This window comes from Calliphora vicina, chromosome 2 (assembly GCF_958450345.1).
Source record: "Calliphora vicina chromosome 2, idCalVici1.1, whole genome shotgun sequence".
Lineage (NCBI taxonomy): Eukaryota > Metazoa > Arthropoda > Insecta > Diptera > Calliphoridae > Calliphora > Calliphora vicina.
Genome location: NC_088781.1, coordinates 54,660,114 through 54,673,743, shown reverse-complemented (window position 1 = coordinate 54,673,743; position 13,630 = coordinate 54,660,114). Strand labels below are relative to the sequence as shown.

Here is a 13,630-nt window from a genome sequence, read left to right as displayed (position 1 = left end):
ACAACATACATGATACGTATGCTTGCTGTGATTGTGCGAAATTTAGCATTTTCGTAAGGAGACGTGAATTATTTAAATATAAAGAAAATATAAACTGTTTTTATACCATTTTCCAAATTATATTCAAATTAAATGACTTTGGGGTAAAATTGTTTTCTTTAACAACTTAATAACAGCAGTTATTTTTAAATTATACACAAACTTAAATAGTTTTCTTTTTTCCTACAAAACTACAAACTGCCAAAACCCCCCAAAAAAGGATACCATAAACAAATTTAATGAAATGTCAACATTAGAAATAAAACTGAACTATACCAAACAAAAAAGTAATTTAGTTGGAAAAATATAATTCATACAAATTATAACTAAATTATATTTACCCACATTTGTGCATTCATTCATTATATTATGAGAAATTGATTTATATGTATATTTTTGTTTATTACTATTTTGTTGGTCATATAGTACATACATATAGAAGGAGGAAGGATGGGTATAATAAATTATAGCAGTAATATGGCTGAACAGAATATAAATACAAACTGAAAATAATTCTACTACATGCTACTAGCCTAGAAACACTTAACAATTCCCAGCAATGTGTGTCATAAAATACAAATGTTGAAACAGAATTTAAACGTAAACTTTTAACCCTTAAAAATATGTACTATAAAGCAAACAGAGATTTGAGAGTTAAAACTAGTACGTGCATGCAACCTAAAACTAAGCAACCAAACCAATTCAACACCTGATCCAAAATTGGATAGTAAAAAAAAAATAAAATGAAATAAAAGAATACAAAAATGTAATTTATATATATTATTTTTTTGTTTTTCAAAACTTTGTCCTTCGAGGATTATAGCGCTAAATTGGCCTTGAACTTTAAATTGAAAGTCATAAAGAAAACACACAGCAACATACTATTGCAACAGAGATACTGTGGCTGTTACATACTACTGCCACTGCATACTCTTTTACTACTTCCTTTATGTAATATGTACAACATTATACAGTGTGGCAAATGTTAAGGGAATTCAGGAAATATTTTTACTATCATACTTAAACCAATTATTTGTTTGCACTCTATTCATCAGAATGTATATTACAACCGGTCTGTCTATTGGACAGTTAAAGGATTTTAAAGTTATTACGACGATTTCGAGTGGATTTCGAGTCCCACCAACCGGTAAAAAGCGAACCACCACTGTATAAACGAATTACTTGAACTTCCTTTCAGGACTGTCAAGACATTCAATGAAGAGACGGTTGGTGAAATCTCTGATTCCATTAATGTCAAGATAGGAAAGGAAATACAATATATAGGAATTACTTATATTAATTGCAATGAAATTAGCTTTAAATATTTAAAAAAAAATCAATTGCAATTTTTGCTAGAATATGATTTCTGTCATATGACCTGCAGCTCGTTTCGGAAGGTTAAATTTTTGATATATTTGAAGCAGTAACACAACTTTACACCGGATGTAGCTGGATCTCAACAATGATTTGAAGATCCATGTTTAATTGATGAGCCATTCAACAAAAAAATCATTACTGAATGCAATTTCTTTTAAATATCGAGATCCATAGCAATCTATTTGTTGGGTCTAATCAAAACAATTTACATGTTTAGCGCAGGCATAATTTTATTCATAATGAAATGACAAAAACTATCCATATTTAAACATTCCCAAGACAGCCGGTTCTACGCACCGGAATGACGAGAGTTCACCCGGCCAAGGACTCAACTCAGCAACCATTGCTGTTACAACAACTCATAAAAGTTCTTTGACTTTAAAAACAGCTGGATTTAACAATATTCTAAAGCTCTAACCCGGTTTCTCTTAATCTGACTGAAATATTTGGACTTCCAGATATATGATTCTAGTGTTATGGCCAAGAAAAAGAGATTAATGAGATAATATTCAAATCTGAGTAAAATCAATTACTGGATCGCTTAAAAAACAATTTTTATGCTTTTTGCAGCGTTTCTATAATCTTTTAAAGATATCTCTGTAAGCAGTTTCTGTTGCATCCGAATCAGATAAAATATTGTTGCATTTAACTACTAGCATGTGGATTACAACGACGAAAACAGAAAACCTATCTTTTCCCAAAACGTTTGCCATGTTATTCATACACAAACTATCTAGTATTTGTAAATGAAAAGAAAAATCTAATCTATACAATTTCACTTTATCTTTGACCACCGTTCTTTTGTGGTGGCTTTGGTAGCAGCAGTTGTACAAAAAAAAGTAAATAAAGAAACGATTTATAGCTTTTAAAAGACAGAATTTTTGCAGTGCAGTGCCAAAGTAAAATAAAATTCAGTATGTTGTGTGGCAAGAAAAGTTGTCAAATTAGTTTAACAAAAAAAAATTTAAATTTTTAAATGACACACATACCAGCCAGCCCTACTTTAAGAATTGTTAACGTTTTTTAAATAAATAATGGCACCATTCAGTTGTGGTTCTTTCTATAACGTTGTGAATCTCTGTTATATTGCTAAACGAATTTTATTTAAATCGATATGATAGTTTAAAAATTTTTTCCATAACAAACAAATAAACCATTAAATTTAAATGAAATTGTTTTTTTTTAAAAAAAGGCTTTAAACCTAAATGGTAGTTAACATGCAGCCTGTAGTAAATAGTCTTGTATTATATATTTTATCTTTTAATAGAACATTTTTTATTGTTTCCATGCACGCCATAGTTACCAAAATGTTCAAAAAGAAATGGAAATAAATTGTGTCTGTAGTTCTTGAATATTTTAAAAGATGTTATTTAAAAAAATAGGGGGTGTTTTGGTGCATAGAGTTTGTTACTTATGTAATAAATCGATTTAAACTTAAAATTGCTATAGAAAATTATAGTAAACTTATATAAGATCGATCCTTAAGTTATCTGTCAATGCAATTATACATATGTTCGCAAATTCGAAATTAAATTCATAGTTATGTTCGAAAAATGTTTAAAGCTGTTAAACAAATCTCTAGATCATGTATAAACCTGAAAACATAGAGAACATAGAGCGGAAACTCGAAAAAAACTCAAACAAAAAAATTACTCAAAAAAGTTACACATACGAGTGTTGTTTTTGTTTTCACATAGTTTTTTTTTACTAATACATTCTCACCACTTAGGTTTTTGACAACTGAGTTAGGTCTTTGACAGGATAGTTTCCGCTCTATGTGTTTTCTCTATGCCTGAAAACAATATTCCTTATGTATTTCCGAAAATTCGAACATATGTTGGAAAATTTTCTAAAGCTGTAGAAATAGTCTCTAAATCTTGAGGATTCTTAAAAAAGATAATATTAGATTTATTTGACGCCAATTTCGTACTTTTTCCAATTTCGAACATTAATTTTTTTTTAAAAAAAAATTAAAAATTTTCCGGAATTTTTAAAGTGTTTTCAATGTCGTTTTAGAATATGTATAAGCTTTTTAAAATATGTTCGAAATTTTAAATTATAATTTTAAATATCTGCTCTAAAAAGAAGAAAATAAATTTATAGTAAAAATGAAGAAAATGAACTTTAAATTAAATCAAAATATTTATCAGAATCACAGAATCACTCACGTATTAGAAGTGAATACTATACAACTGAAGTAAAAAATTAAATTCTATAAATACATTATTTTAATATTTTCTTTCATATAAAACAAAAAAAAACTGAAAACTAATAACAATTTCCCTATTCCTTGTTTATTTTCAGATATAATATGCCACTTAGGAATGACAATATAATGCCATATAAATTTTTAAAATTACACACAGAAAAATGGAAACAATATCCAAGATTTCCCTGATATTGGTTCTATTCCTAATTGTTGACTTCAGTCGTTTAACAAATTATAGATCATCATCGTCGTCATCATCATCGTTTGTGGTACAAGCGTCCACCACTAAATTAGAGTTACAACAACAAGAACAGCAGCAACAAACACAAATACAGCACACGAAAAATCATGAAATTAATAAGAATGATTTAAAAACAACATCATGTATTTCAACACTGGCTAATGATCCGTCGAGCCTACTAAAGCAGCAACAACTACACCACAAGCAGCAGCACCAACAGCAACTACAACACACTAAAGAGAGTTTGGGATTTTTAGAGAAATTTTTCCAACATCCTTTGGCTGCTATTGGTATAGGCAAAGATGACGGCGGCTCATCGGCCGACACCATAACTGATGATATAGAAGATAGAGATATTTTATCTGATTATCAAGATGATATTATAGGTTTCAATACACCCCCAGCGGGTGTGGCTGAAAAAGACAATGTCTTTAAATTATTTTGTGAAAACACTTCGATACCCAACGTAAATGAAGAGCTAAAAGCTAAAAAATACATTAAATACGCTCACATAACACTGCACCATTGCTACGAAGGTTCCCAGTCAGCCGGCCAGCAGGATGTCTATTTGCAAATCCAACAATTGGAAAGTGTGCACAGCTTACATTGGACTTCATCAAGGGTAAAAGATCATCAAATACAAGATCTCTTTAATAATTATGAAACAAATTTCGATAATTTGGAATCTTTGGACTTGACGGGCAATGAATTAGTTTGCATAGAATGGGTGCGGCCGCGGGTGGTAAGGCGTCTAAAGGTACTTAAGCTAACGGGCAATGACATCAATACGGAATTGTGTGACTTTTCACCACTGCACCATGCTAACCATTTGATTGAATTACGCTTGGATAATAATCGTATGCACGTATTTAATGGCAAATTTCTAAGTAATTTAAGTGAACTGAAAGTTTTAAACATGACGCAAAATGTCCTGACCGATCTTCCGCGCAATAGTTTCGATGGGGTCTTCAAACTGCAAAGATTACATGTGGCCCACAACAGACTAAAGGCGTTGCCCTTTCAACTGTTTCGCTCTATGGGCGATTTACAGATACTCAATTTGGCCGACAATCAACTGTTGTCTTTTCCCGATAATTTCTTTGCCTCGAATGGCGAAATGCGCATACTGCAGTTGCAAAGAAATCAACTGCAAATGATCAATAGAAATTCCTTTTATAATTTACAAAAATTGTTACATTTAGATTTGTCGGAAAATCAAATCGCCACTATTGATCGAAAGTCATTCGATTCGTTAAGTAATTTAATAACCCTGAATTTATCCTCGAATTCTTTAACTACAATCTCCTCCATACTGTTCCACCCGCTACAGCGTCTGCAACATTTGGACCTGAGCAATAATCGATTTACCCAACTGCCAAGTGGTGTATTTATGCATCAGAGAAATTTAATTTCATTGCGTCTCGAACATACGCCCATTGAAAAGATAAACAATTGGTTATCACGCAATGACAACACATACGTTGATCCCTCGGTCCTAAAACATTTAACTTATCTGTCGCTGCAACACAATCACCAATTGAAAACGTTGTCCAAGACTTTGTTCTTGAATGCGCCCAATTTGAAAATACTGCTCTTGGCCCACAATGCTCTGCAACAACTGCCGGCGGAGGTATCGTCCCTGCATCAACTGGAACGTCTCAATGTTGGCCATAATAATCTTTCCTTTTTACCTGAAACTCTAAGTTATTTGCCTAATTTACGTAACATCAATATTTTAAATAATGATTATATATGTGACTGTAAACTCTACTGGTTGGCTTCGTGGTTGACATCCACCAACACTAGTCTCCGGATGCACAGACGTTCGGTGAACTCTTTCTCCCTGATTGAAAATCACAATGAGTTTTCGTCGTCCGAAAAATCGGAGGACCTGGACTTGTTGATTTCATCGTTGAAATGTCTGCACGGCTATCCGGGTGACATGATAACGGTGTTGAAAAGTTTAAATTGTACAACGCCGCGTCTGCAAAGTTCGACGTCTGTTAAAATGCATGAATTACATTCGACTGCCAAGTTGGACTGTTTATTTTCGGGCAGTCCTTCACCAGATGTTATATGGGTAAGTTAGACGTATTATTTGAATATTTTTCTTTTTTCACGATAAACTACAATTATTATATATAGCATACACATAATTTGTTTCTATTGTAATTTATTTTTTAAATAGTATTTTTGATAAAATGCTGCATAGGATATTAATGGAATACATACCTGTTTAACGGAGTTTGGTTAAATATAATAATTGTTTATCAATATTGTTCTTTATATATACATATATACTAGCTGCAGCCAGCAAACTTTAAAGATTTTTTAGTTTTATTAGAAACTTTATATATTTATACAATACTATATAAATACATAACATCCTGCCGGACCCATTCATTGATAACAAATTTTCTCATGATAAAATTTACATTTAGAATTTCTGTCAAATCCCAATGAAGATAATTTTGTTTAACCCTAACTTGACCTAAGAGTTTAATGATGTAAATCTAAGCACAATAGCTTTTATTGTTCCGAAGATCGGTAGCTAATTCGTACTGGATAAGGGATCGAATATTATTAGCCCTTCGCCATGAGTGGCAAGGGTATATATAAGTTTGTCATTCCATTTGCAATTTCTGTATTTATCATTTGCAATCACACAAAGTACATATATTCTGGATAGTTACAGATAGCGAAGTCGATATAGCCATGTACGTTTGTATGTTGAAATCAACTTTCCGCAGCCCCCATACAACTTACATACATGATTCATACATCAATATATCCGCTATAAACCCTGTTCGGTTGCTATTTAAAATCGAAAAATGGCTGAGATGTAAGAAAACACCAGGACAACATCGATTTTTGACTTATTTTTTATCTTTATCCCCTTATGGTTTCCACAAAGCATCTCCATCTTATACGATTTGTTTGCAGTTGCCATTAGAACTAGTCTATTGTATCAATTTCGTTAAACGGTTGTTGTTCCTGCTAAGTAGATGATTGGACTGCTGAAGCGTGTCCAAGGATACAGGTACGATGTTGCCATAAGATCCAGTCTATTGTTATTTTTTGCCTTGTGTCAGTTTCGTTAATCGGTTGTTGTTCCAACTAAGTAGATAATTGGTCTGCTGTAGCTGGTCTAGGATAATGGGGCTGCCATCTGTTGTTGCCTAGAAACAACAACAAAGACAATATGGATATATAATAATAGATATTTCAAAGACCTTTGCAACGTCACAGTAAGTCGGACCTGCATAGGGTCAAAATCGGGAAAATATTTTTTAACCCGAATTTTTTTAACCAAAAATATTATTATCATAAACTTTGTTTCACTAATAAATTTAAAAAAAAAATTAAAAATTAAAAAATAACATTAAAAAGTAAATTTTAAAAAAAATTTCCCCTAATATTTTTTTCATTAAAATTTAAAAAAAAAACAATTTAGAAATAAAAATTAAAAAAAAAATTTTGGGTTTACCAACAAATATATAAACTTTTTATTTTAAATTACAATTTCGTGCAGTATATATAAGATTCGGCACAGCAGGGTATATAAGATTCATTTTGATAAGAAAATCATTAAGAAAAAAACATTAATGTAAGAAAATTGTAAATAAGTGGATGAAAGAATGACAGCAGTAAGCAATATGTCAAAATGAAAAAGTATGTCCTTCGTGAAAGAGGGGGACATGAAGAAAAGAATGAAAAAGAAAGGTAGTGTCTTAGAGAGCCAGCAACACTCCCCAATTTACAGCCAGCAACACTCCCAAGTTCATCTAAAAATCTGTTACCTAGCGATTTAAATCTATAACTGTAGTCTCGGACAGTTACACTGCACGAGACTCTACATCCCCACACACCCTACAAAAATCCTGTGTGCTATTATCCCATTTTCCTATGAAGGCCCCAATTGAGCAGTGTCCGGTTATCACTCCTACTAGAATTCTAAAACTACACCTATCCAACCCAAAAAAGGCATTTGACACTTGACAATCCGTCCTATTATTCCAGGATTGTTTGGTGGAGTCACGAAATCTTTACAATATTAGCCTGTAGTATTGACAAATCGGAGGTCTAACTCCCCGTTCCCTAGTACTATGCCATCTAGATTAACATAGACTATATGGATATCTAATGATAGACATATTAAATATCTTACGAGAAGTTTATTTTTCTTCAGCCATTTGATATCTTCATTAGAAATTATCTGCCACATTCCTTAAATCATTTGCCTTAACGCCTCATTGTAACATATTTCTGAATTGATTTCTGAAGTCATTAACGGTATTCAATCTCCAAGTTCCCCATTAACATATTTATACCTTCTATTTACCCAAGGATTCTTTGAGATTCATGATTTTATAGCACGACCGTATGTGAAATTTATTTCTCTTCAACCATTTGAAGTTTCTCTTTTAAAAATTCCATTTTATGCGATAGAAGATCAACTTAAAATCTCAAATTTTACTCAATTTAAATGATTCCATTCCATAATCGAATTTGTGTTTCTAAGAAAAGTTTAAGTCTTGAACTTGTTTGAATCTTAAACTTAAAGCTTTGACTATAATATATTCATAATGGGATAATGATTCTGTTTTTCAGGTAACGCCAACAAATAAAATTCTACGTTATCATGCCGATCCCGATAAACGTCCAATAATAATCAATCACAACGACAAAGAATTGGGTAAATTTCAATTTAACAAACTGACCGGAGATGAGACAACACTGAATGTTAGTCTGCAACGGCCAGATGCCAAAGAGCGTGTGGCATTGATAGAGAATGGTTCGCTGTTGGTCAGCAACATAACGAGACGTGATAGTGGCCTTTATACATGTTATGCTTACAATGTTATGGGAAATGCTTCAGCATTTATAAGGTAAATCATAAATAAACACTTTATACTGTAATATAAATTTTAAATTACCAAATATGTAAATAATATTGAATGTGTTATTTTTTCTCTCCATTATTTTAGACTACAAATAGATCCTATTGTTTTTTATCGCGTTAAAATTGGTAGTTTATTATCGGGTATAGCGGCGGCTACATCATTTTTATTATTAACCTTAATTGTGCAAGGATTAAGAGCCATAATCAATAAGTTGGTGACATTAAACATAAAATCCAACAAAAATCATTAATAACTTATTAATATCATATTGTTTGTTAAATTTGTAGATATCGTTTTTGTGATAAATTCTTCTGTTGTGCATCTCGTAGCAAACGTTCACCTAGATCGAAACAAATTTACGCTATGCTCGACAGCATAGAGACCTATAAGAGTCAACAGTTGGAAAAGCTCAGAGAAAATTACGCCCAACAAGTAAGTTAATTAAAATCAAAAAAATATTACTTTACTTTAAAATGTATTAATATTAAAATGTTTTCTTTAAACTTGTAGGTTCATCGTATACGTGAAAATTGCACACAACAAGTGGAATGGATACAAAGTAGTTACACATCTCAGGCGAAACATTTAAAAGAATTCCGTGATATTGGTTCAAATCATTTAACATCACTTAAAGATCAGTATTATGATCAGGTTTGTGTTTTCTTAATTATATTGTATTAAATTTAACACTAATTATTTAAATTTAATTAATTTAAAGGTGAAAAAGGTTCGTGACTACTCGACTGGCCAATTGAATTGGGTACGTGAGAATTATGTCTTCCAACGCAATAAAATACGTAAATTTAGTACCCATCAAGTGTTGCGTTTGCGCGAAGGCTACAAATATCAACAACAAAGCCTTAATAAAGTTTTAGAAAATTTACCCAGCTTTTATTTTGAAAATTGTCGTGGCCGTGGCGAAGAAGATTTTGCGGAAGGTAAGCTTTGAATATATCAGTTTTAATGAAAAAAACCAAATTTTGTTATTAATCTTTGTTTTATTTTTCAATACATGTCTGTTTTCAGACATTGATTTTTACTTCAAACAAAAAATGGCGTCCACAGATCCACACCTGCACTATCATTTCCGCTATGCGAATCATAGTCATCCCCTTGCGTCCTTACACAATTCATTCAATTCCAAAGATGTCAAAGATTTACAACTACTTAAAACCAAACTAATGGCAGCCAATAATTCAGCAAGCAAAGCTTCCATATACTATACACCACCGGAGGAAGAAGACAGCCTAAGACACTCCCAATTGAATTTACAAACATCTCCCATACACATCAACTACATCAATGAGAATCTCGAACATAAAAAACTAGAAATGCTGGACTTTAAAATGCATCCCAGATCGTTTTTACTCAATACTCCCATACATTTGGAAAGTCCCACCACCATTAATAACTTGGAAAGTATGGATGATACGACACAAGCTTTGAATCAATTGAAAATCACAGCAGAACATCCAATTGGTGCCGGCAGTATAGAGGATAATCATTATGCAGCTACAATGGCAGATAAATTTGCGTCAGCAAGTGGCAGTAATAGCAAACAAAGACATTCATCATTTTACGAAGGTAGGTACAAATAAAAAATATCAATCACGTTGAAGTAATTGATGATTTTTATCTACCCCTCCCCCTTTTAGATTGTGCAACTGGTGATAGTAATATAGAACTAAATGAAATTCATGATTACAAGGATACAAATGATGTTAAAAATTCCAAATCCTGTCCGGTCATTTATAAAGTTTCTAAACAAAACGATGGCACTACCGTTCATGAACTACTCAGTGAAGATTTGCGTTTGCGTTTAAATAAACCCTCTCAAGAGACCCAGCAACAAGAGACACCTTTACACCATAAACCCCTAAAAGAAACAGAAAAACTCAATATAATTTTAGATGAAAATGGTAAATCTAAATTATATGATGTCTCGGTGGCAGCTGCATCAAAATCTGAAAACAATAAAAAAGACATGACGACAACATCTAATGCCAGCAACAAATTTGATTTGTCACTGCAGCCATTATCTACTTTGACAACAGCAGCAGCAGCGTATGATCATCCCCTTAGAAAAGATTATGATAGTTTCAACTATAGAGATGATTTACCCTCAACTTCGGCCTCAGCATCTGCCTCCATTGCCTCATCCCTAACATCCCCCTCGTCTCCATCAGCACCCTCATCGCCCACTTCAACGTCTTGTAATGAAGATTAGTGTAGCTGTTTAGTATAATTTTTGCAGATTACAGTAAGATTAGAGAGATTTTTTCGGTTTTTTTGTTGTGTTGTCTTTTAAATCATTATTTTTTCAAACTATCTTTAAGAGAAATGCAAGTAAAAGATTTTTTAAAACCAATGGACATTAATGGAAATATACACACATATAAAAAAATATATTGTTTAAAAATTATTAAAAGTATAAAAAATAAAACTTAGTGAATGAAAACAAAAAACAAATCAAACAATACTAAAAATATATACCTACATTATTATCTTTTATGCTGCATATAAAATAAATAAATAAATATAAAAACGGCAAGTAAAATAAATGTTTTAACTTCCTGTGTCGTATTTAAAACAGTACATTAATTAGTTTTGAAAGTAGATTTTAATAATCACAAGTATAAAACAAAAAAACATCAGCTGTTAACCCAAACAAATTAATTTGGAAAATTAACTAAAATTAAACTAGAAGAAAAACCAAAATTTGTTAGTAATTCTTTCTTGGCACGTAGCCTTGGCAAAGAAAGTTAGTTACACCTACATACATGCATATAAAACAAAATATTTATAAAATATAATAATTTTGTTAGATATTTCCATTTAGTAATGGAAATTGCTGCAGGTTCATTTATTAAAACAACAAACATTTTTTAACAAAAAAAAAATTAATAAATAAAAAAATCAACATTATGGAAAACAATCTCATAATCATTAAACAAAATATATCATTGTGATTTTTAAATAAACCTCCCCTGTTTTAAAGTAAAATACAAAAAATTAATAAAAAAAAACCTTATAAACATACATAAGTACATAAATAAGTGATGTGTTTAATGAATTAAAAAATAAAAAACCTAAATAAATCAATACAAAAATTATATAAAACGAATAGAATTCATTGAAAATTTATAAAGGCAAATTAAATATTCTAACGAAGCTAAATATTAAAAAAAATGGCAAAAGAACATTATTAATACAAAAAGAAATGTATAACATGTGTCTGATAAGAAATTTAAAACAACAATAAAGAAAGTAAATTATTTCACATTTCAAAAAACATTTTAAAAACAATCAAAAGGTGTTTTAATTTAAATAAAGTCCTCTACTCGGTATCTCACATTGGTTCATATTACATAGTTAAATTTGTTTAAATGAAACAAACCAGAACATTAGGCGGGAAATTAACCCACAAACATTTTTGTTTATAAAAAACAAATATCGAAATCGTGGTATATGAACAGTACTAAGTTCTATACCGGGTATAGGCAACAGTCTTTACAAAAACGAATAGTCATGTGTCCATAGAATATCTGTGTAATTCGATTCGAAGGAATATATTTTCGAAATACAGTGCACTCGCGATAATATGAACTAATTAAAACCAGGCCAGTTTACTTTTGCAAGATTGTTCGTTCATATTTGCGAATGGCATCTAATTTCAATCTACAAACATTTTTCCAATAAAAATAAAAGTTTCTTATGTTAAATGTTTTATTTACTGTTTATTGGATTTAAAAAAACAATTTATTTTGAAAAGAGAAAAAAAACTTAAAGTTATGCTATTTCTTTTGTTCAATAATCACCTTTAAAACGGCAGACAATTTAAAGGCAAACAAGTAGGGAAATCCCCAAATTATTATGCAGTGCAATTAGAATTTAACCACTACCCTGTTGATTTAGATTTCAACTGTGTGTAGATAGATAAAATCCGTTAAAAAAACAAAAATAAGCTGTTCACATTTTAAAGCTTTTGCACTAAGTTCATATTGTATAGTAGCCAATGGAAGTAAAAAAGTGTTCATATTTTGGAGTCTGTACAATGCCTAAAAAACGGTTTTCTTTTAGAATCGAATTACAAAAAAACCCCATGGACGCTACGCATAACGCATTTCAACCAACACACTGACGTCGTTATGGATCCAGATACATTAACAGCCCAATTATGAATAAAAATTCCCCGGGAGTTTTTTCCATTTTCTCATTTTTCCTATTCAAATTCAATGCGAAAAAACTCCCGGGGAACAAACTCCCGCGGAATTTTTTATTCATAATTGGGCTGTAAATGAAAAAATATACAGCAAAATTATGAAAAAAATTCCGCGGGAGTTTTTTCCCTTTACTAATTTTTCCTATTCAAATTCTATGTCAAAAAAACGAAAAGGAAAAAACTCCCGGGGATTTTTTTTTCATAATTGGGCTGATAGTAAATTTTAGCATTTTAAAGTATTCAGGTTTAACAAAAATACATTTATAGAAAGTGATTATTGACATTGGCGAAACAATGGAAACTTTTAAATTTCTCTAAGAAAGAAGTCTAAAACAAAAGGGAAAATAAAGAAAATGATGTAAAATGCGTCATGCGTTATTTCAATATTAGTTTTATTTTGATATATTTTTTTTATTTTTATTCGCACAATAAGATTTTTAAATTAATTTAATTGCAAGAGAGTTTTGGAGGTTGTCAATAATCTTAAATTTAAAAAAGTACTGAAACTGTTAGCATTAGGGAAATGAGTTGCTTTATTCCCTCGAAAACCCTCTTATTTCTAAAAAAAACGAAATACTGTTCACTTTTCTGATGAATTCAAATACAATATAAGAGGCAGTGATGGGAGCAAATGGATG

General features: G+C 31.0%; 1 protein-coding gene across 2 annotated transcripts in view; it reads left to right on the top strand.

Moving 5' to 3' along the window:
* The window catches only part of LOC135952133 (uncharacterized), a 44,858-nt gene extending 32,776 nt beyond the window's left edge, over positions 1-12,082 (top strand). Inside the window, exons 2-9 of one of the 2 annotated variants that reach the window (XM_065501937.1) lie at positions 3,721-5,946; positions 8,478-8,755; positions 8,855-8,980; positions 9,058-9,202; positions 9,281-9,421; positions 9,489-9,708; positions 9,971-10,354; positions 10,426-12,082. In XM_065501937.1, coding sequence (XP_065358009.1) covers positions 3,787-5,946; positions 8,478-8,755; positions 8,855-8,980; positions 9,058-9,202; positions 9,281-9,421; positions 9,489-9,708; positions 9,971-10,354; positions 10,426-10,997 — 4,026 coding nt within the window. In that variant the 5' untranslated portion in view covers positions 3,721-3,786 and the 3' untranslated portion in view covers positions 10,998-12,082. Of the gene's footprint in view, positions 1-3,720; positions 5,947-8,477; positions 8,756-8,854; positions 8,981-9,057; positions 9,203-9,280; positions 9,422-9,488; positions 9,709-9,796; positions 10,355-10,425 lie in introns of both variants that reach the window. The other variant, XM_065501936.1, reaches the window with a different exon arrangement.
* The last annotated feature ends 1,548 nt before the right edge of the window (positions 12,083-13,630 follow it).